The sequence below is a fragment of the Camelus dromedarius genome, chromosome 12, assembly GCF_036321535.1.
Source record: "Camelus dromedarius isolate mCamDro1 chromosome 12, mCamDro1.pat, whole genome shotgun sequence".
Lineage (NCBI taxonomy): Eukaryota > Metazoa > Chordata > Mammalia > Artiodactyla > Camelidae > Camelus > Camelus dromedarius.
Genome location: NC_087447.1, coordinates 13,093,484 through 13,115,668, shown reverse-complemented (window position 1 = coordinate 13,115,668; position 22,185 = coordinate 13,093,484). Strand labels below are relative to the sequence as shown.

General features: G+C 37.8%; 3 protein-coding genes across 3 annotated transcripts; all 3 read left to right on the top strand.

Annotated features, from left to right (window-relative positions):
• Positions 1–7,690: 7,690 nt before the first annotated feature.
• Positions 7,691–8,626, top strand: LOC105094803 (olfactory receptor 5L2). Its single transcript, XM_010986900.3, has one exon. It carries the CDS (start codon positions 7,691–7,693, stop codon positions 8,624–8,626), a length of 936 nt encoding a protein of 311 aa, XP_010985202.2.
• Positions 8,627–14,609: 5,983 nt separating this feature from the next.
• Positions 14,610–15,551, top strand: LOC105094790 (olfactory receptor 5D18). Its single transcript, XM_010986885.3, has one exon. It carries the CDS (start codon positions 14,610–14,612, stop codon positions 15,549–15,551), a length of 942 nt encoding a protein of 313 aa, XP_010985187.2.
• Positions 15,552–19,903: 4,352 nt separating this feature from the next.
• On the top strand, positions 19,904–20,839 carry LOC105106743 (olfactory receptor 5L1). The gene has a single exon (XM_011000520.3). It carries the CDS (start codon positions 19,904–19,906, stop codon positions 20,837–20,839), a length of 936 nt encoding a protein of 311 aa, XP_010998822.2.
• The last annotated feature ends 1,346 nt before the right edge of the window (positions 20,840–22,185 follow it).

The following is a 22,185-nucleotide window of genomic DNA, read 5'->3' as shown; positions in this document are numbered from 1 at the left end:
ACCAATGTCAAAAGATGTCTCCAATCTCAATGAACAATGGGATCAGAGACTTCTAAAACGGTAATGAACATTTTCATGAGGTTTTTACAGATAACGGTGATGTTAATCTGTTGTGAATTGGTAAGCTCAAATCCCTTGAAGATGAAAAAAAAGTTCATTCTGGGATGAATTCCACGGGACTTTATCCACAAATCATCTATTTCTTCAAATGCTCTAAAAACAAACACATGAAATACTACAGAGCACAACAGAAGTTTCCAATGTGGGGAATGTATTTGTTGAGAGAATGATGGTAACTCAGCAGGGAGAAAGCCTTTCTGGTTTGTTGCTGCAGATGGCAGTGTGTGACTTGCCTTTAAAGTTACTCATGCTGTATGTCACTGAAGCATTGTGTCATTGCTGGGAAATACAGATGGCTATCAAAAATGAGTGGTGATTTTTTTCTGACACCTTCATCCCTTGGGTTCTGTGAATTCTATAAATGAACAGTCATCTACTTTAAACAATCAAATTATGTGGAGATGTACGAAAAACAAGGACATTTATACCAATTGTGTAGATGATGTGGAGATTAAAGAAACTAGTCTAGAAATGACTGAAATGAGGCAAAAACTCAATCCTGTTGACTCTAAGCCTAGTGCCTTTTCATGATAGTATCTCTAGGTCACAGAAATTTGTTTTGTCCTTCAGAAAGGACACTCACTGTGGTCATTTCAATATGCCTAGACATGTTTGGGTATTATCACTCAAAAGGCTGCATTCCCAGTATTACCAGGTCTGGAAATCTCTACAGGCATTATCTAATCTAGTTCCTATGTATTAGAACTAGTATGAATATAATACACATTTTATTTGCAAATATTGAGGAATCATATTTCAAAGTTTCTGTTCTAATGTTTGTGTGAATGACTAAACAAGAACAAATATCCAGTAACAAACATCCTAAAAATTAAAGCAAATTATAGTAGGAAGACTAGCCCTATATAATTTAAAGTAAATTTAAAGACCTTATTATTAAAACACTGTCATATTTGGACAAATAGGTCACCATATTAGAAAATGAAAAACTTTGATCTCACTTTATTTCCCACACCAAAAGAGAGTTCTAAATACCAGTTTAAAACTAACATTGGATGATTCTATAAAACTTCTTGGCAAAATAACAGAAAATGAAATAATATTTCAAATAAAAAGCTGAGAACAAAGTTACCACGTTTATCACATATAGAAGAGGAGAAAATGACAATCCTCTAGAAAAAGCTGACATAATTAACAGCCCTTATAAAAGAAAAACAAACGGCCCTTAAACATTTGAAGAATTGTTCAACCTGACTTATAATAATAGAAATACAAATGGAAACTGCCTTGAGCTCTCATTCCTCACCTACCAGAACAGTAAAATCCCTGCAAGTGAAGATGCGGGGAAACAGACATTTTGATACATTGGAGGCAGGAAGGTAACATGTTACCTGTGATTTGAATTACTAGCAACAATTCATGTGCCCTTATCCTTTTTAAACATTCATAGACCTGTCAAGTATGCAGTCGTAAAAACAGAAAGGGGAAGCTTTCTCTATATTGCTATGGAGAGAGTTCTAGAACATAATCTTACAGGAAGAAAGACAAGATATAGAAGAGATTTTATAATATAATAAACTGTGTGAAATAAGAGAAGATAAAACAAAAACTCATAAAAAAAGAGAGGAAAGAAAACTTTTAGAAATGAACTTTGTAATACAGCATTGCTTTGGGGGAAATGTAATATTTTACACAGTTTAAATGACCTAACTTTATATCAGAAAGTGTATCAAAGATACCCACAAAATTAAAAACACATAAAAAGAAATGAATCCATTCATAATGTTGGAAACATGGTCGAAAAGAGTGAAACATTTTCTATAAAGGACTTGAAACACAGCATTTTGAGTGTACCACATATTGCAATGCTACTTTAGTATAAAATAAATAATTATTGCAATTTTATTGAAACTAAAGTTAACAACATGGAGAAGAATTGCAGCTCTAACAGGAGCAAATAAAAATGTTCAATTTTAATTCAAAATTCAATTTGAAACATTTTTCCTTTTAAATCAAATACCACTAATGAAGGTAACTCAGTTGCAGTAAACACTGCTAGTCCCAAAACTTCCTCTGAAGGAAATCTCTACCCTATAGACAGAACCAGAACTTTTTGAATAAATAGGGGGTTTGAAGTCTGAGGTAGAAAATCTAATGAGCCTTGAGTGGCTTAATTTTCCAGAAGGCAAGACCAGTGTTAGCAGTTAGTTTGATCATTTCTAAGAGACGTAGAAGGCAACTTGAAATGGCTACCCACTAGCTTATGATGAACATAAAAATGAGTATTGACTGAAATTAATTTAAAGTCATCAAATATGTTTAAGACAAATATGTCTAAATACTAAAATAAATAAATAAATAAATCATTGGTTACTATTAAATGTTGCTGGGGATATCAAATCATTATGTGGAATATTGGTAAATAAATGAGATAAATAGTTATTCTGTCTTTCCTCAGTGAATTGTATTTCAGGTTTACCCAACAGTTCAGGAGAAATTCAGAAGTAAAATCAGAAGGTATTAAAAACATTAAGTGAAAGTTGGTGGGAAATGCTAAAATGAAGTAATCCCGCTGACAGTGCCTGAATCCACAGATCAGACTGAGCATCACAGAAAGCCGGACACCAGGGAGCACACACCCTACACCTGGTGCGGCTGGCGGTCATGAGGACCACGTAGGAAGACTCCTTGCCTAGAGGAAACTAAGGGAGTGAATCCGAACTATAAACTTATTGATGTGAGCATCAATTTAAAGAACTGATGTAGGAACAAGTCAAATGACACCAAATAAAGCAAAAAGCCAAATGCAGACTATGAACCATTCTACAAATGATCCAATTTCTCCAAAAAATTACCTAAACACACATATATGTACACACACACAAACACACAAAAGGAACTATTACACAATATATGGACCATGTTATATAACACTGGAACTGTTACATACTAAAGGAAACCTAATTACAACCACCAAATTTGTTTGAATTTTGATTCAAATTAACTGTAAAAATATATCTTGAAGACACTTGTGGAAGTTTAAAGAGATTTGGTCTGAATTTATATTAAGACTACAGTATTATTCTTGTTAGGCACAATTTTGGTACAGGTGTTTAATTAAATGTCTACTTTGCTGATGGTTATTCTTTTTACAAATCACTATTAATGACTTAGTTGTCTTAGAAGTGGGTTAATAGGGAAATATAATATCCTACAAATATGATACTGTTTTAAATGACTCCAGTTTATAGAAGCGGAAGCCAGGGGCTCACTCTTCTGGGAATGCCCTGACTCTTCAGGACAAAGAACGATCTACATAGTCTCATATTTCAAGCTTCACACAGGAATGTTTGGCCAAAAAATACATTTGGGACAGGAAAAAAGTCAGCGTAACAAGCAGTTCTTACAGTAACATGTTTTGAGGCTTATAGTGTTGGTTTAAGTACTTTTTATTTCTTTGAAAATCTTCAGAAGACTTAAAATTTTTAAATTACATTGACCATTTTTTTTTGTTTTATCATCCAAATTATTTCCACAGAGCTGAAATTATTTAACAAAAATTTATTAATGAAACTGTACTGGGAAAGTACTTGTGTTGTCGCTTATTGTGTTATTGGTCTAAGGAAAACCAACCTACTGGCATAAATACATCTTTAAAGGACACCTGTAGATACACTCAGATAAGTTTTATTCTGTTTTTCCTTGTCATAAATAATGTCACTATGAAAAATTCATTTTATACATTTTTTCCATAGGGGATTTAGAAAGCCTAGAACAATATCATAAACCGCAGAACTGTTGAGATGCATTTAAAAAGCTGACTGTCTAAAAATAAGTTGTATTTGCTCAAAAGTTCCCTTTGCTCACATGTTCTTTTCCCCATATACTTGCCCCCTCACTTCATAAATGCTCAAAAAGCACCTCGTAGTAGACTGGTCTGACCTCCCTATTTTAAATGACACCTTTAATTATATTTATTTCAGCATTTATAAGCACTGGAAAATGACAACATATACATTTGTGTTTTATATTCCCCATTCAATATAAATTGTTGACACAGGGACATTCTTTTTCCCACAGTACCCAAGCTATTAACTAGCTCAGGATAAGCCTATAATAAATAAATAAAAGAAAAAAAAATGAATGAGTAATTATATATCCTCATTCTGTACTCAGTTTCTGTATTGCTTATCATATAGCAATTAAGCTGTATGAATATTCATAATTCTTCTTAATAATTCTTAATAATTCTTCCGCTTAGAGGAACCTCGATTAAAACAATGAAATTTAAGAGTTAAAAAAATTTAACATATTGTTAATTTCATTACCTTTCCAAAACAGTATTATTCTAAAATGGTATTATTTTATGTGGTGTAAACACAGTGTGTAAAAAACTTACAACTTCATATTGATAGTATTCAATTTATAGATAAAGACCACAACATCAATTTCAATACAATTTTTATATTTAAATCAATTATAAAAACCCCTGCCATGTCTTTAAGCCTAAGGTAAACAGATAAACACAGCAGCTTTCCTGTGAGGGTGTCTCCCAGATGATAGAAAGGGTCACTGTCAATGATGACCTTTATAGACGTTTCCTTAGTTTTTCTGTCATGAGTTTCCCTCCTTCAGAGGGATGCATTTTATGACAGCAGGTTCAAGGTGTACTAAAAACAACAGCAATGAGAACAAAACAGATGCTAAACAAACATCATCTTCACTCTACTAACATCTGATTTCAAAACATCACTATATCGACTAAAACATGTCTAATGCCATCATTTTTCCCTGAAAAATATATGCCAGAAAGAAATAAGAAGTCATACCACAGGTTTGAAAAGTCTTGATAAAAGCAACGTTTAGACTTCATGGAAAGCAAAATTTCATAGTGTTCTTTTTTTTCAATTTTTTTATTGAAGTCTAGTTGACTAGCATATGGTATCACTTACATGTAGAATCTAAGAACTGATCCAAATGAACTTATTTACAAAACATAAGCAGACTTACAGAGCAAACACACTCATGGTGGACAGTGTATTTATGCCTTAGGTTTTGGAGGTTTGCTTTTGCTGTTCTCGTTGGGGTAATTCCCAGAGTAATTTTTGAATGAATAAGTGGAATCCTTGCTTTTGAAGAATGAAAGAAAGGGAATAGTGAGAGTGCTGGGTGGAAAAGCGATGCTGGAACACTCCTCAAAGTCAGGCAATTATCAGATGGATCAATTTTAGGGAAATAAGTATAGGTTATTGAGAATCTGGAAACTCAATACCTGTAACTAATTACATTCAAGGAATTCTTGAAATATTTGGTGTATCCAGGAGCACAAACCACAGGCCATCTTTTGAATGGTGTTGGTTTAGGGAGATGCTGTACTCTCAGAAGAGAAGCAGACCTGGGAGGAGTCCCTCAGGCGTATTAGTGTACTTCACAAGGGCAGCGTGACCTCTGGTTCACAAAACCATGTTCGGATGAGGGTACAGTGCTCTGCAGTGCGTCATGAGCTCTGTGAGGAATCCTGTTGGATTATAACGTGTCCCAAGTTGGGACAGTTTTCCCCCTGTTTATATTTCAGATAAGTCATTAATTATTTGAGTCCCAAGGTGATGCTGCTGTCTTCATATCTTGTCGATGTCCACAGAGATCAGTGACTAACTGTGGAAACCTAAGGAATGTGGGCCCCAGGGATGCACACAACATTAAAAACATAAAGCCCATCACATTTCCCTTCATAGTATCTTCAGAAACAGACGAAGCAAGGTTTATCCCACAAGTTGGTTGGAAAGACTACACTCTGATTTTTCAGGAAGTGGAAGGTTAGTAGTATTGATGTGTTTTTAAGAATCTATATTTACCATTCACTTAATTAGAGTGTTTTAAGAAAGGACATGCTTTGGGCATTCCTATATAAAAGTATTTTCCCTTTTTGAGGAACAGTCTCAAGGGGAAATTGTCACAATTTAATCTGCAGGGCCAAATACCTTGTAACAACTATTTGCGTTGAGGGGAAGAGTGTAAACAAATCGGGAAGAAAGCTTGACTTCTCTCTCCTTCACTTCTCCTCTCTCTCACCTGGACTCCACCTGTGGAATGTGGTCAAGACAGGATGGAGTTTCTCCTGACAGTCATGCTGACGCTGAGTGCTATTGAGGGGTCCTCAGGACTGCTCACCGAGGGACACAGACATGTGACCCACCTCTGAAGCAGGAAGGGGAGGAACTGCATTGGCCCTGCCCCAAAGGGACTTTGTGACGTCTCTCCATAGCAGGTTTCTCATCATGGTTACAGTGACATTTTGGGTTTTAGTCTAGATTCCTTTTACTCCAGGAAAAACCAACTAGTGCCTCTAAAGCACGTATAAGTACCAGGGTTCCGGAGAGAGAGGAAATGGGCCTGCTCTTACGCTCTGTTGGCATTTTCTATTTGGGAGGGACCTTGAATGTATCTGCCCTTTATTTAAAAAAAACAATCCCACCTTTCTTTGCAACACAGCCATAACACTTACATTTTGTGAGAAATCAAGGAAGTGTCTACATCAATTTTTTAAGTAGTTGAAATAAAATATTTATGTTCCACTGGTGTTGTGAGGATTAAATACCCTATGTAACTTATGTACAGATATATAATATTTTATCTGGGCTCTCTGGCTTTCTGTTTTCTCACTTGCCATTTTTCATAGTCATTTCCAGGTCATTAAAAGTTCTTGGAAAGCTGCATAGTTTTCCATAATTTGTGTGTGTGTGTGTGTGTGTGTGTGTGTGTGTGTGTGTGTGTGAGATAACTTTGACCATTTCCCTGATGTTTTACATTTTATTTCTAAGTTTTGCTGTTATAAATAAAGGTGCAATGCATAGCACCAAGCATTTCTGTTAATTTTATCTTCACATCTTTGTTTAGTTCTTTCAACAGATTTAAAGTAGTGAATTTATTTGTCAGATAGGTTTTTCTAAGGGTTGAGAATCACAGTTACAGGAAGTTTGGATCTGACTGCCAAAGCCCTGAATAATGACTGAATTGTATAGCGTCGTTAACAAAATCACTATGCTGATTTTATAGAAGAAATGCTAATATAGATCATAAAACCTACTTTGTCCATCTGGACCATATTTATAAGAAATAAATACCCACAAGGGTTAACAATCTTAAAGAAGCATACTTCTCACCATTTCAGTGGGAATAAGCAAGGTTATTATGTGGTAATTAAAAAAAAATTATTTCTCAGGATCCCAATATATTTGACACTAAGTAAAAAATTTTCCCTAAAAAGAGATTTGAATTTCATAAAACAGTATGGCTAATTCAATGATGTCTTTCAATGATTCAGTTTCCAAGCTGTAAATTGTGTACGACTAGTTTAGGGAATCATATAGGCTCTTACAGAAGCAAATGCTTTTGTGTGATTTATAAATTAAACTGTGAGCTCTATGCATTTGTGTGCTGCAGTGTCTGAGCCTTTCCTAAGTTTCACAAAAACAGTATCCAATTTCTTTGCTGAAACAAATTAACTATCCCTCTTATTCTCATGTCTTCTTTAGGAGAGAGTCACAACTGGATTTGGGATGATATAATGGAGAATAACATGTATTTTTTCCAGCCCCAATAAAGTGCAGACATGGGGAAGGAAAACTGCACCACCGTGACCGAGTTCATTCTCCTCGGGTTCTCAGATGCCCCTGACTTGAGAGTCTTCCTCTTCCTGGTGTTTCTCGTCATCTACGGAGTCACGGTTTGGGGCAACCTGGGCATGATCGCACTGATTCAGGTCAGCCCTCGGCTCCACACCCCCATGTACTTTTTCCTCAGCCACTTGTCCTTTGTGGATTTCTGTTACTCCACTGTCATTGTGCCAAAGATGCTAGACAGTATCTTCAGGGACGACAAAACCATTTCCTTCCTGGGATGTGCTGTGCAATTCTACTTGTTTTGCACGTGTGGGGTAAGCGAGGTCATCCTGCTGGCTGTGATGGCCTATGACCGCTTTGTGGCCGTCTGTGACCCTCTGCTGTACATGGTGACCATGTCCCGAAGCCTCTGTGTGGAGCTGGTGTCTTGCTGCTACCTCTGTGGGACTGTGTGTTCTCTGATTCACTTGGGTTTAGCTCTTAAGATCCCATCCTACAGATCAAATGTGATTAACCACTTCTTCTGTGATCTTCCCCCGCTTTTATCTCTTGCCTGCTCTGACGTCACTGTGAATCGATTGCTGCTATACGTTGTGGCCACTTTCAATGAGATCATCACCATCGTGATCATCCTCACCTCCTACTTGTTTATTCTCATCACCATCCTGAGGATGCCCTCTGCAGAGGGCAGGTCTAAAGCCTTTTCCACCTGTGCCTCCCACCTCGCAGCCATCATTGTCTTGCAGGGAACAATCCTTTTCATTTATTGCCGCCCCGGTTCTGGCAGCAGTAGGGATGCTGACAAAGTGGCCACGGTGTTCTACACTGTGGTGATTCCCATGCTGAACCCCCTGATCTATAGTCTGAGGAACAAGGATGTGAAGGAAGCCCTCAGAAAAGTGGTGAACTCCACAATACTTTCCTAGAGAACAGTCTTCTAGCAGGACTCAGAGCCCCAAAGTGGAGGCTGGTGGAAGGTTGAACTGACGGGCTGCACTGCTGGAGTTAAGGGAACAATCAAGGAGTGTGTAGTTATGAGTCAGTCCTTTGATTCACTTATCTTGTGTCTTATCAATTTACTAGTTCATGATTAAGCATATTTCAGAATCTGCCACCTATTGCTTTTCTTTTATTCAATTTAAAATGTTTTAAATGGGACTAGTCAGTGGATGTTAAAGCACGTCCATTTAATTTGCTGTAAAACCTTCATGAGCTTAATGATGAACTCACAAGTATCAACATAAATATACATGTATAAATATTGACATTTACAGAGACTGAAATTTGTTCAGAAAGCAGAGAAGGGTAAGTCTAGTGGAGAAAGCCTTGGAGGATATCTTTAGAAAGTGGGTAATGTCCCTATGTGTCAGTGAGTCACTCAGATTTACCATCTGTAGAACCACTAGCTCATTATAGCTTTCACTTATTCATTTTACTTTAGTTTACACTTATTTAATGTATTTATTTTTGTAATGTTTGGTATATTCCCATGGTCCATCCCCAGCCCCCGCCATGTGGGAAACACCTAATACATGCTCCCCGACATATTTTATGTGTATTAAAACAAATACCTAAATATAAGTTAATTTACTTTGTGAAGAGTTATTTTTGTGACAGTATAGCTGACAAATATGAGAGGAAGAGTCTATAGGTTTAAAGACCAATTTGGAGGTTATAGAACAGTATGAGTATAAAGCAATAAACATATGATCTAAAGAAATGTCAGAGGTAATAGAAAAAACAAAAATCAATAATTTTGCATAAATGTGGTATTTTAAGTTGCTGAAGAGATGACCAGTCTATAATAAATTGGAAGTAAAGATGAGATTATGCTGTGAACATACACAATATAATTATTTATCAGGTATCCAGGATGTTTGCAACAACTTTAGAAACTAAAATACTGATTCTAGCCAGATATAGCTTCTCCTGGGGACACTGAGAAACCAAATTCCTCTTTGCGGTCCTATCGTTGATATATATAATGAGATGCTCTGTCCTAAATACCCCTGGTGGGACTGTTGTTCACAAGATGTATGGTTTTCTGCCATTTGTCCCATGACCCCCCTTCTCTGCTCATATCTAGCTACCTGCCTACTCTAACAACTAGAATTAACAATACTGTATTGTATACTTGAAACTTGCTAAGAGTGTCAGACTCAAGTGCTCTCATAAAAAAAAAAAGAAAATGGTAACATGTAAAGTCATGAGTATGTTAATTAGCTTGATTGTGGTGATTTTTTACACAATGTGTATGTAGATCATACCATCAAATTTTACATCTTGAATACATACAGGGTTTGTTGATCAATTATATCTCAATAAGTTAAAAAAAGAATAAAACAATATACTAAAAAAGAGAAATGTCTGCTGAGTAATAAAGATAACTTCTTTTACGACTGGTTTGGAGAATGATCATGGGGCATGGAGAGAAGACATTTCAAGTTTTGATTAACTTTCGTATAAAATGTTTCTAAAGCTTCTGCTTGTTTTTATTCAAGTTTCCCAAGAAAATTGAATTACATCAGAAAACAATAATTAATTTTAATTGCTTGTTTTGAGGCCTCTGAAGAATAAGGAAAGCAATTTTCTCTAGGGTCCTAATTGTGTTAGAGAAGGAAGATAGGTAGACATGAGCAGAGAAAGGGGGACGTAGACCAAATGGCAGGAATTGGGGAAAAAAAGAGGAGAACAGGACCAAATGCAGGAAACCATGCATCACACAAACAGCAAGGGTCCCTGGGCCAACAAGGAGAAACAGGAACCCGGGGAGTGATAAGAAACCACACACTTTGGGGTGACAAGTGTCCTGGAGGTGGACAAAGGAAGATGGAATAAAGCAGGAATCTCTGGCATCTGATGTAACCTTTTGCTCATTATGGTCTCATTGCAATAAAACTAGCCTTGCAGATTAGAAGCACCCACCACGCACCAATGCTATGACACTTCCTATCCAGACTAAATAAGCACAAACATCTATCCTCTCCTCAGGAAGCTGCAGCTGGGATGGAAATCAGGGAACTCAAACCCTTCCCTCCCCAAAGGGTATTCTGCCCGTTGATTTTTATGCACATGTAACCAACTTGCCAAAGAAACTCAGGGCAGCTGCTCACCTGAGCCTGCCCGCCCTCCCCTCGAGAGTGCACTACCCTTAATGAATCTTCACTTCTTTCTTGACCTCTGTGTCTCATCTTTGAAATCTTTCTATGATGAGACAAGAACCTAATCACTGGCACCCATGGCAGAAGGCGTGAAAGTACGTATAAGAGTCTTAGCCTCTCCCCCAAACCAGCAAGCTCTCCAGAGGCTGGAGGGGGGCTGCCTTTTCCACTAGTAAGTTCATTTGCAGTTCTGAGAAAATATGTACACTCTTTACCACGTACAGTATCTAATAGATACCTTAGGTTCAGTCATTTCTTCATGAAAAAGATCAGTTTGGGGAAATTTTGAGCCACTGCAAACATTAAGTATCTGGACCACAAAGTACATACTTTTCAGAGAGCTTTGAAAAGAGGTCCTGACTTAGCTGAGTGCTGGCAGGGATGTGGAAAAATTGGATCCTTTGGAGACTGCTGGTAGAGATGCAAAATGGTGCAGCTGCTGTGGAAAATAGGAGGGAAGTTTTTCACAATAAGATAATTAAATAAATATATGATCTGGTAATCCTGCCTCTGGGTATTTATCCAAAAGAATTGAAATCATGATTTCAAAGAAATATTAGCATTCCTGTGTTCATTGCAGAAGTAAGCACAATAGCCAAGATGTGGAAGCATCTTAAATGTTTATGGACAAATAAGTAGGTGAAGAATATGTGGTAGATACATACAATGGAATACAATTCAGCCTTAAAAAAAAAGGATGGAAATTCTGCAATATATAACCACGTGGATGGACATTGAAGACATTGTGTTTAGTGAAGTGAGCCAGTCAAAGAAAATGACTCCACTCATATAATGTACCTAATGTACCTAATGTAATCAAATTCTTAGAATCAGGGTGGAATGATAGACGTCTGTCAGGGGCTAGTGGAGGGGGAAATGGGAAGGTGCAAATCAATTGACATAAAGTTTCAGTTGAGCTTGAATAAGTTCTAGAAGTTACTGTATAAAAGCCATATCTGTAGTCGACAATACTGTGTTGTACACTTAAAATCTCTTAAGAGGGCAGGTCTCATGTTAAGTGTTCTTACCACAATAAAATAAAATGCTTAAAAAAAATAAATATTGGTATGTTATGATCATCCCTAAAATCTAAATTTTATTTGGATTCCATAAGTTTTTTTTTCTTTTTAATTAACACCCTCTTTCTTTTCAGGGATCCAATCCAGGGTACCACATTGCTTTTAGCTGTCATATCTCCCCAACCTCTTCTGTGACAGTTTTTCACTCTTTTCCTGTTTTTCTTTTCTTTGACATTTCTAAGGAGCACTGGCGAGGTGTCCTGCTGAGGGCTTCCAAGTGTGGGTTTGCCTAATGAGTGTTCTCACACTAACCTGGGATTACGGGTTTGGGGGAAGAATACCAGAGAGGGGTTTTTCTCATCACCGTATATCATGGGGTAAATGATATTCACATCACAGCACTGGTGATGGTCACCTTTATCTTTTGCTTCAGGTAGCGTTGGACAAGGGTCCCCGAACTTGACCGAAGTTCCAGGTTTTCTAGTACACACTTATTACATCATAAGCAGTGATTAATTTTAATTGTTTATCTCATGCCTTTAAGAGAATGAGGCAACAGAGAGCCTCTAGGGTTTAAGTCCCAAAGGTTGTGGCTCTAGATATAAGAATACATGCATCACTTCCAACCAGGAGAGGTCCTACCTTTGCCATTAGCAGGTATGCTTTAAGATTCTAAAGGCAGATTGATAGAAATTTCAATGTAGGGTATCTAGAAAAAATAAACGTGTGAGGGGTATCTTATCATGTAGACCCAGACAATTCTTGATAAATATTTAGTCATTGCAAAAGTTATATATCTCAAATTCCAAGGAAGAGGAAGCACACTGGTTCCTGAATAACAGCCCCATAAACAACAAGTGCCTGGAATGGGGGTTAGAAGCGCTCTGGGAATTTGGGGAATGTGCACTGTCTTGCTTCTACAAATTTTGGAAGGTACAGTCAAGGGGAAATAGACAAGTATTTAAATTAAAAAAAACTAAACAGAGATCAAACAAACATCCTAGTTTAAAAAAAAAAGGGGGGGCATCTGTAATTAAGGCTATAAAGCAGCCCTGGGAGCAAAAATTACTACAAAATGGAGAAAAAATACAGGGAAGATTTTAGCTGCCATATTTCCTGAACTGAAAGACACTTAGCAGCAAATTAAAAATAGCATTTGGGTCACAAGGATTATTACATGAAATATAACATTGGTTTAAAATGGACCCTGAAGTGCCTTAGGTAAGTTAACTAGTTAGAATGTCTGGCTTTGTGATAGATGGTCTTTCGAGGTTGTCTTTAATGCTCAGATTTGTGAGTGCAGGAAGAGACAGGGGACTCGAGTGTCTCAGGTTTGCTCATGATCTGACATCTTCACTGATGAGCCATCTGAAATCTATTTCTTGGGTTGTGGGACCAGAGAGAACCTCACCAGAAGTGACAGAGAAAGAGGTTCCCAGTCTGGTAGGATCTGAGAGGGGCTGGTGACCAGTTAGAGAAAAACGATTCTTTTGTATTACTGTTTTATCATGAAATGTCTTCATAGTATAGTGCTACCTGAAGTATTTAATCTTCTTCCTTCACAGGTAATCAAGGGACAGAGTACATTTCCCGTTATGTCTTAAAGGGAGGAGAGAGGGAGGGAGGGAGAGAGAGAGCGAGCAAGAGAGAGCAAGCGAGAGAAGGAGAGAAAGGGAGGCTGACGAAAGGGAAGTTTTTAAGTCAGAATCTTTGCTACAGTTATTCTTCCTGGGAGAGAAGATTTTGCTAAATCTTTTTCTCAGTTCATCCTGTTTGATGCTGCTTTACCATAGAGATCTGTGATATTTATATGTTCATTGGGCAATTTCCCTTAGATTTATAGTTTCTGGTTTGTCATTTAAGAGTATGATCATTAATAAAGCAAATGTCTTAGTATCTGGACCTTGAACACGGATCAGTCTATTGCAGAGCAATGGATAATTGCTGGGAGTCGTGGAATCAGGGTTCTAGCCATGCATGTAGAGACTGGTCCCAATTTGCATGGTACAGGGAAAGTCAAGGTTCTCCAGCTTCTGTTTTGTCATTTCTAGAATAAGGAAGTAGACTAGATTATCTTTATTATTTGTCTCAATTTTATTATTCCTCATGCAATGAGGGGGAATTGACCAGCTGGACTCCCCGAGTTGGGACGCACACAACAGATTTACTGAGACAGAAACACAAACGAGTATTAAGGTACAATTTGCAATGAACAATAAAGGCATAAATGTAAAGTGTCAAGGGTGTCATTCGTCCTGTCACGTTGTGAACATATGCAAAAATTAATTTGTTTAGGAATTTCTCATTTTCCTACTAATTGTAGGACTGACATAATCAGTTATTGTACTATGCTGGGTTATACTTTTAATGAGCTTACAATGTTCAAGGACAATTGAAAGTATTATGGGAGGATTTCATTTAAAATAACCCCAATCCCTTGATCTCATATTTTCATGTGTAAATATTAAAATTACAATTGAGAACTACTAAAAATTAATTCAAAATTGTATTGTTTTACTTAAAGAAAATTTTTAGAATGATTATCACGTTTTAAAAAGATATTAGGCATTTAGCACATCTTGCATAAAAAATACACAGAGAAATTCCGAAAGAGATATTTTATTTCACCTTTCAGTCTTGGTAAGAAGTCATTAATAGAGTGTCTCATATTATCACTTTCCTTAATATTTTTGTTCCAGGACTGATTGAGATTCTGACAAACAGAAAGCATGATACGGGCAGAGAGAAATAAAAGTGGGGCCACGTTCACTCTCCTGGGCTTCTCAGATTACCCAGAACTGCAGGTCCCCCTCTTCGTGGTATTTCTGGCCACCTACAGTGTCACTGCGGTCGGGAACATTGGGATGATAGTGATAATCAAAATTAACCCTAAACTGCACACTCCTATGTACTTTTTCCTCAGCCACCTGTCCTTTGTGGATTTCTGCTATTCCTCCATAGTTGCTCCCAAGACCATGGTGAACCTAGTGGTTGAAGACAGAACCATTTCATTTGTAGGCTGTATGACACAGTTCTTTTTCTTTTGCACCTTTGTGGTGACTGAATCTTTTCTGTTAGCTGTGATGGCCTATGACCGCTTCGTGGCCATTTGCAACCCTCTGCTCTACACGGTCGCCATGTCCCAGAAGCTCTGCACCACGCTGGTGGTGGTATCATACGCCTGGGGAGTGGCCTGCTCCTTGATACTCACCTGTTCTGTTACCAAATTATCGTTTTGGGGTTTCAACACTCTCAATCACTTCTTCTGTGAGTTCTCCTCACTGCTCTCCCTTTCTTGCTCTGACACGTATCTCAACCAGTTGCTGCTTTTCATTTTTGCCACCTTCAATGAAGTCAGCACACTATTCATCATTCTCACGTCTTATGTTTTTATTGTTGTCACCATCCTCAAGATGCGTTCGGCCAGTGGTCGCCGCAAAGCCTTCTCCACCTGTGCCTCCCACCTGACGGCTATCACCATCTTTCACGGCACCATCCTCTTCCTCTACTGTGTGCCCAACTCCAAAAACTCCAGGCACACAGTCAAAGTGGCGTCAGTGTTTTACACTGTGGTCATCCCCATGTTGAATCCCCTGATCTACAGTCTGAGAAATAAGGATGTCAAGGATACAGTCAGCAAGATCTTGGACTCTAAAGTCTTTTCTTACTGAATACGTTATCTAGTAGACTTTGTCCTTGGTATGTAAATAAAGCATGTCTGTAAATGTTGGTTTTTTAAAGATAGCTTTAAAATTAATAAGAGTTATTGTTGTGAAATGGAAAGAACATGGATTTTGGCTCAAGGAGACTAAACTTGACTCCGTCTTTTATTTACTGGAGAAAAACCTCATCAATCTCTCAAATCTTTAATTTTTCATCTACACAATTGAGACTTCTAAGCTAATCTGATTTTAAAGATTAAAACACAACATAGATGTCATGTGAAATACATTTATAATCTAGAGAAATATTAATTTCATTCTTCTTTTTTACCTGAAGTAGACTAGGTTGTCCATAAACACATGCATTTCTCTTATAAAAGTACAAATAGTAGTTAAGAGAAGACATAGGCTCCATCCTTCAAGGAATGAAAAATTTATGTTGACAGTAGGACCAAGGTAGTGTTGTATTTAGGTAGAAAATGGTAAGTATCCCAGAGGGCTTGAGAGAAAGAAAAGTTCAAATCCACTTAGGGACTTAGGAGAGATGCCTTCATCACATAGGTATTGTGTATACCTGTCCCTGGATAAAGGAGTGGACAGACTTTTAGGAGACACATTTCAATAAGGGAGGAATTTTATTCAGGAGACTAAAACATAACAAACAAGGAGGTCAAAATGCAATACTGATTCCATCCAACAATTTTTTTTTCATTGTGTGAGTACTGCCTAGAGTGTATGTATATGTGTATATGTGTATGTGTGTATGTTTGAGTGTTTGTGTGTGTGGTATTGTGTGTACAGGTTACTTGACATCAATGGAGAGTTGATAGACACGATCTATATTCCGAACGTGTTTTCAAAGGAGCTCCAGTGTCACAGTGCGACAAGCTATGACAGGTTCCACCAGTGGCTTCAAAATGGTAGCTTGGATCTCAGAAAATCCCACCTGCCAAGATGAAGTGTGATGAGTGCTGGCCCAGTCTGCATTCCATGCTATTTTTCTGCCTTTTACCATCAACCCTTTATAATGTTTTTCTGACCATAATGTCTGAATCCTTCTCAACTACACATCTACCTTTAAAAAAAGTTGCCCTAAGTGTTGAACGCTGATTGCCTATGCAACCATATTAAAAAAAAAGTGAAATCTAGGTAGTCATTAGCATCAGCACCTATTTAATCTGGCAAATTAGAAATACCAGCTCTCTCCAATATTAATAACTCACTTTTGCTCAAATAACTTATACATTCTTCACCTCCTCTCTAGTCAATATATCTTGATAAATTCCTCCCATTTCTACTTTTTAATAGATGAAAATACTGAGAATTTTTCATCATAATAAAAGTAAAGGGGAATAGAAACTGTCAGAAATTGTGCTGTAATTGTAATGACACACAGATCTTTAAGCCAGTTTCTCGCAATAATCTTTCATTATTTTTTTAAGTCAGGCATTAAGGAAAAGCCTTCCAATTTTATTGAAGGCCAAAGTTTTGAAGATTGAGTCTTTTAAAAGAATTTGTTACCCAATGTGTCAGATTGCTTTGGCAGAAGTCTGGTGGGACTTCAGATCCTACGACCTCTGGGGAGGAGTTTTGAGGATAAGTCAGGCAAAGTTTATAAGACATATTCATATATTTCATAACAGAAATGTGATCTCTGGTTCACAAAACAGTGTTTGGATGCAGGTGCAATGCTCTGCAATTCATCATGAACTCTGGAAGGACTTATAACATGTACCAAGTCAGAATAGTTTTTTCCCCTGTTTATATCACACAAAAGTCATTCACTGAGTCCCCAGATGACGTTGTTTTGTTTGTATCTTGTTGATATCCCAAAGGGGTTATTGATTGGTTTTGGAAGCAAGGAATATGAGCGCCAAGGATGCACACACATAAAATCATGAAGCCCATCACGTTTTCCATCATAGCATCTTCAGGAACAGAGGAAGCAATGTCTACCCCACAGGTCGGTTGGCTGGACTACACTCTGGTTTGGGGAGATTGGACTGAATATTTCCTGGGATGTAGAGGCTGGTTTGTTTGTTTCTCATGGGAGTAGTTATTATAGCCACGTAGAAGAGAAGGAGGAACTGTAAAGGAAGACAGTAGTATTAGATAAATTTTTAAAAGTCTGTTTTTAGCCACCTCTTAGAGAGTTTTTTAAGAAATGCCGTGTTTGGGGCACCCCTACAAAAGCAGTTTCCCTTTGTGTATTGAGAAAATATCTCAATGAGAAACCAAGCAATTTCATCTGCAGAAACAAATGTCTTGTAACAGCTAGTAATGTAGGAGGGGAAAGAGTGTAACAAATCAGAAAAAAAAGCCTGACTTCTCTTCCCTCCCCTTCTCCTCCCCTCTCACATGGACTCCATCCGTGGAACCTGGTCAAGACAGGATGGAGCTTTTCCTGACAGTCACTCTGATGCTGCGTGGTAGTGAGGGGTCCTCACAGACACGTGAACCACCCCTGAAGCAGAACGGACAGGACTTACTTTGACTTTGTGCCAAAGGGACTTTGTGATGTCCCTCCATGGCGGATTTCTCAATCTTGGCACTATTGACATTTTGGGCCAGATCACATTTTGGTATTTGCGTTGTTGTGAGTACGTGTGCAGAGTTGAGGTGGCGGGTGGGGAGGGGGTGACTCTGTGACGTGCCTTGTACAGGGCTTAGCAGCAGCATCCCTCGTCTCTATGCACCGGATGTCAGTTGCATCCCTCTGTATTGGCAGAACCAGCAGCGCCTCCAGACATTGCCACATGTCCCGTGGGGATCACAGTTACTCTTGGTTAAAAACCACTTCTCTGTAAGTGATCAGCAGCCTGATTTTTCATCTTTAGACTTAAAAACAGGAGAAGGCTTTCAAAATTACATATTACTTTGTACTCAGAAAAAGACAACTGACTTTTACTGGCCTTTGAAGGGAATAGAAACACATCATCGGAATAATTATTTGTTTTTAAGCTGGAATTTCTTAATTCACATATCCTTCACCTCTTTGAATTTATTTGAAGAATGAGGCAAATATCTGGTTGTGCTGGGTTTTAGTCCAGATTTTCTTTCCTCCAGAAATAACCAACTTGTGTCTCTTAATCATTTTATAGTTACCAAGGGTTAGGAGAGAGAATAAATGAGCATGTTTTTACCTTCTGTAGGCATTTTCTACATGTCTAAGGCTTTGCACGTATCCCTCCTTTATTTAAAGAAAAAAAAATCACACCACCCCATAACACTTATGTTTTGTGAGAATTGAGGCAAGTTTCCACATTGCTTTTTTTAAGTTATTGGTGTAAAATATTTATGTTTCATGGATGTTGTGAGAATTAAACATACACTACAACTTATGTGTAAATATCCAATATTGTATCTTAGCAATCTGGATTTCTGTTTTTTTTAACTTGCCATTTTATCATAGTCATTTTACAGGTCATTAAAAGTTCTTCAAAATGCTGCATAATTTGTTTTTTTACATGTGAAATTAATACTTTTATTATTTTATCAACATACATGAGAAGTTTTTTATTATATGTATATGCCATAACTTTATTTCCCTGTGGTTTGACACTTTATTTTTAAGTTTTGCTGTCATGAATAAGGCTGCAATGTAGCAGCAAGCATTCCTTTTAATTTCATATTCACAATTTTGATTAGTTCCTCAAATAGATTTAAAAGAATGAATTAATTTGTCAAATAGATCTTTATAAGGCTTCAGAGTCACAGAAAGTTTATATCTGAGTAACAGTTCCCTGAACAATGACCAACATTGTATAGCATAATTAACAAAATCATTATACTAATTTTATAGAAAAAATGCTAATATAGAGCATAAAACCAACCTTCTCTATCTAAAGTATACTGATAAAAATGAACACTTACAGATTAACAATTGTAAATAAGCATAAAAATTCACTTCAATTCAGCAGAGAAAAAAATAAATTTCTTATGTAGTATTTTAAACAATTATTTCCTGGGACTCCAAAATTTCTGTAAGTGATTAGAGTCTGCCAGTAAAAAGGAATTTAAAATTAATTTTAAAAAGGAATTTATAATTAATTTTAAAAACTATGGCTAATTAAATAATATTTGATGTCTTTCTACTGATTCAATTCCAAGCTCTAAATTATGTAAAACTAGTTTAAGGAATCACATGGGCTCTAATGAGAGTGAATGCTTTTGTAGGACCTGAGAATTAAACTGTAAGGTCTATGAATTTGTGTGCCAGCAACATCTTATTTCTTTGCTGAAAAAAGAAATTAACTATTCCACTTATTCTCATGTCTTCTTTAGGAGAGAGTCACAACTGGATTTGGGATGATATAATGGAGAATAACATGTATTTTTTCCAGCCCCAATAAAGTGCAGACATGGGGAAGGAAAACTGCACCACCGTGACCGAGTTCATTCTCCTCGGGTTCTCAGATGCCCCTGACTTGAGAGTCTTCCTCTTCCTGGTGTTTCTCGTCATCTACGGAGTCACGGTTTGGGGCAACCTGGGCATGATCGCACTGATTCAGGTCAGCCCTCGGCTCCACACCCCCATGTACTTTTTCCTCAGCCACTTGTCCTTTGTGGATTTCTGTTACTCCACTGTCATTGTGCCAAAGATGCTAGACAGTATCTTCAGGGACGACAAAACCATTTCCTTCCTGGGATGTGCTGTGCAATTCTACTTGTTCTGCACGTGTGTGGTAACCGAGGTCATCCTGCTGGCTGTGATGGCCTATGACCGCTTTGTGGCCGTCTGTGACCCTCTGCTGTACATGGTGACCATGTCCCGAAGCCTCTGTGTGGAGCTGGTGTCTTGCTGCTACCTCTGTGGGACTGTGTGTTCTCTGATTCACTTGGGTTTAGCTCTTAAGATCCCATCCTACAGATCAAATGTGATTAACCACTTCTTCTGTGATCTTCCCCCGCTTTTATCTCTTGCCTGCTCTGACGTCACTGTGAATCGATTGCTGCTATACGTTGTGGCCACTTTCAATGAGATCATCACCATCGTGATCATCCTCACCTCCTACTTGTTTATTCTCATCACCATCCTGAGGATGCCCTCTGCAGAGGGCAGGTCTAAAGCCTTTTCCACCTGTGCCTCCCACCTCGCAGCCATCATTGTCTTTCATGGGACAATCCTTTTCATTTATTGCCGCCCCGGTTCTGGCAGCAGTAGGGATGCTGACAAAGTGGCCACGGTGTTCTACACTGTGGTGATTCCCATGCTGAACCCCCTGATCTATAGTCTGAGGAACAAGGACGTGAAGGAAGCCCTCAGAAAAGTGGTGAACTCCACAATACTTTCCTAGAGAACAGTTTTCTAGCAGAACTCAAAGCCCAAAAGTGGAGGCTGGTGGAATGGTGAACTGCTGGGCTGCACTGTTGGAAAGGGGAGAACAGTCAAGAAGTTAATAGTTACGAGTGAGGTTTTTTTGACTCACTTATCTTTGCTTCCTCAATTTACAAGTTTAGGATTGAATATATCTCAAAATGTGCAGCCTAATACTTTCCTTTTATTCAATCTAAAATGTTTTAAGTAGAACTGGTTAGTGTATTATGAAAGCACACCTGTTTAATTTGCTGTAAAACCTTCATGAGCTTAATGAAGAATTTGCAAGAATCACATTTTATTTTAGTATCCATTGTGGGGACGGTGACTCATTTCAAAGCTGAATATTTGTTATTTTACAATGAAAAACACATCTTTACCAGTTTATACACAGAATGAGATTTCATATATATATAGATCCTCTTTATTGTTTATTTCTTGGTTCCTTTATTGTCTATTTTCCAAATTTTATTCATTTATATCATTACTTAGTGAAGGTGCTGGGGATCGAACCCGGGACCTCATGCATGCCCTCTACTGCTGACCTGTACCCACACCACCTTTATTATTTTTTGTCATCATTGCAGTGTCCAGTGTTTTTAGAACTTCATATATTATCACATCTGAAAAATAGAGACATTAATAATAATTCTTTCACAGAAATTTTAGGAAAATTAAATAACAGGTCATGTGCAAGTAGCTTGGAATAATCCTGGTACATTAGTCCTCTGTCTGTGTATGTGTGTGTGTGTGTGTGTGTGTGTATGTGTGTGTGTATGTGTGTATGTATGTGTGTCTGTGTGCATGTGTGTGCATACAGGCATATCCTGTTTTCTTGACCTCCATGTCTCTTCTCTGAATTCTTTCTGCCATGGCACAGGAACCTAGTCTCCCTGGTAACAGACACAATTCAAACTTTGTGACGTTTGTAAACCAAATGCAACAGACTGTGGTGGTCACCCTTTAAGATCTACCTAAGTAAAATTCCATGGAATTCATGTAAATGGATCTAATCATTTCTCTTCAATTTCTGAAATAATAATTCTTATATTTTCCTTGGCTGCTTTCAGTCTTAGTAACTAAGATTGTAACTGATCAGGACCCTGTGGGGCCTTCCCAGGGGAGACCCCTCCTTCATACTCTCTGCTTTATGTCCTCTCTGGAACTCCAAGATAATAGTGTCAGATGCACATTTCCTGAGTCATTTTACACATGTGAAAACCCCCCACCAAATGAAGGATGTTAACTACTTCATAAGCACATGGCTCCCAGGCCCCTTGGAGCCTACAGGTTGATAATATTAACTCCTATGACACAGCCCTGTTA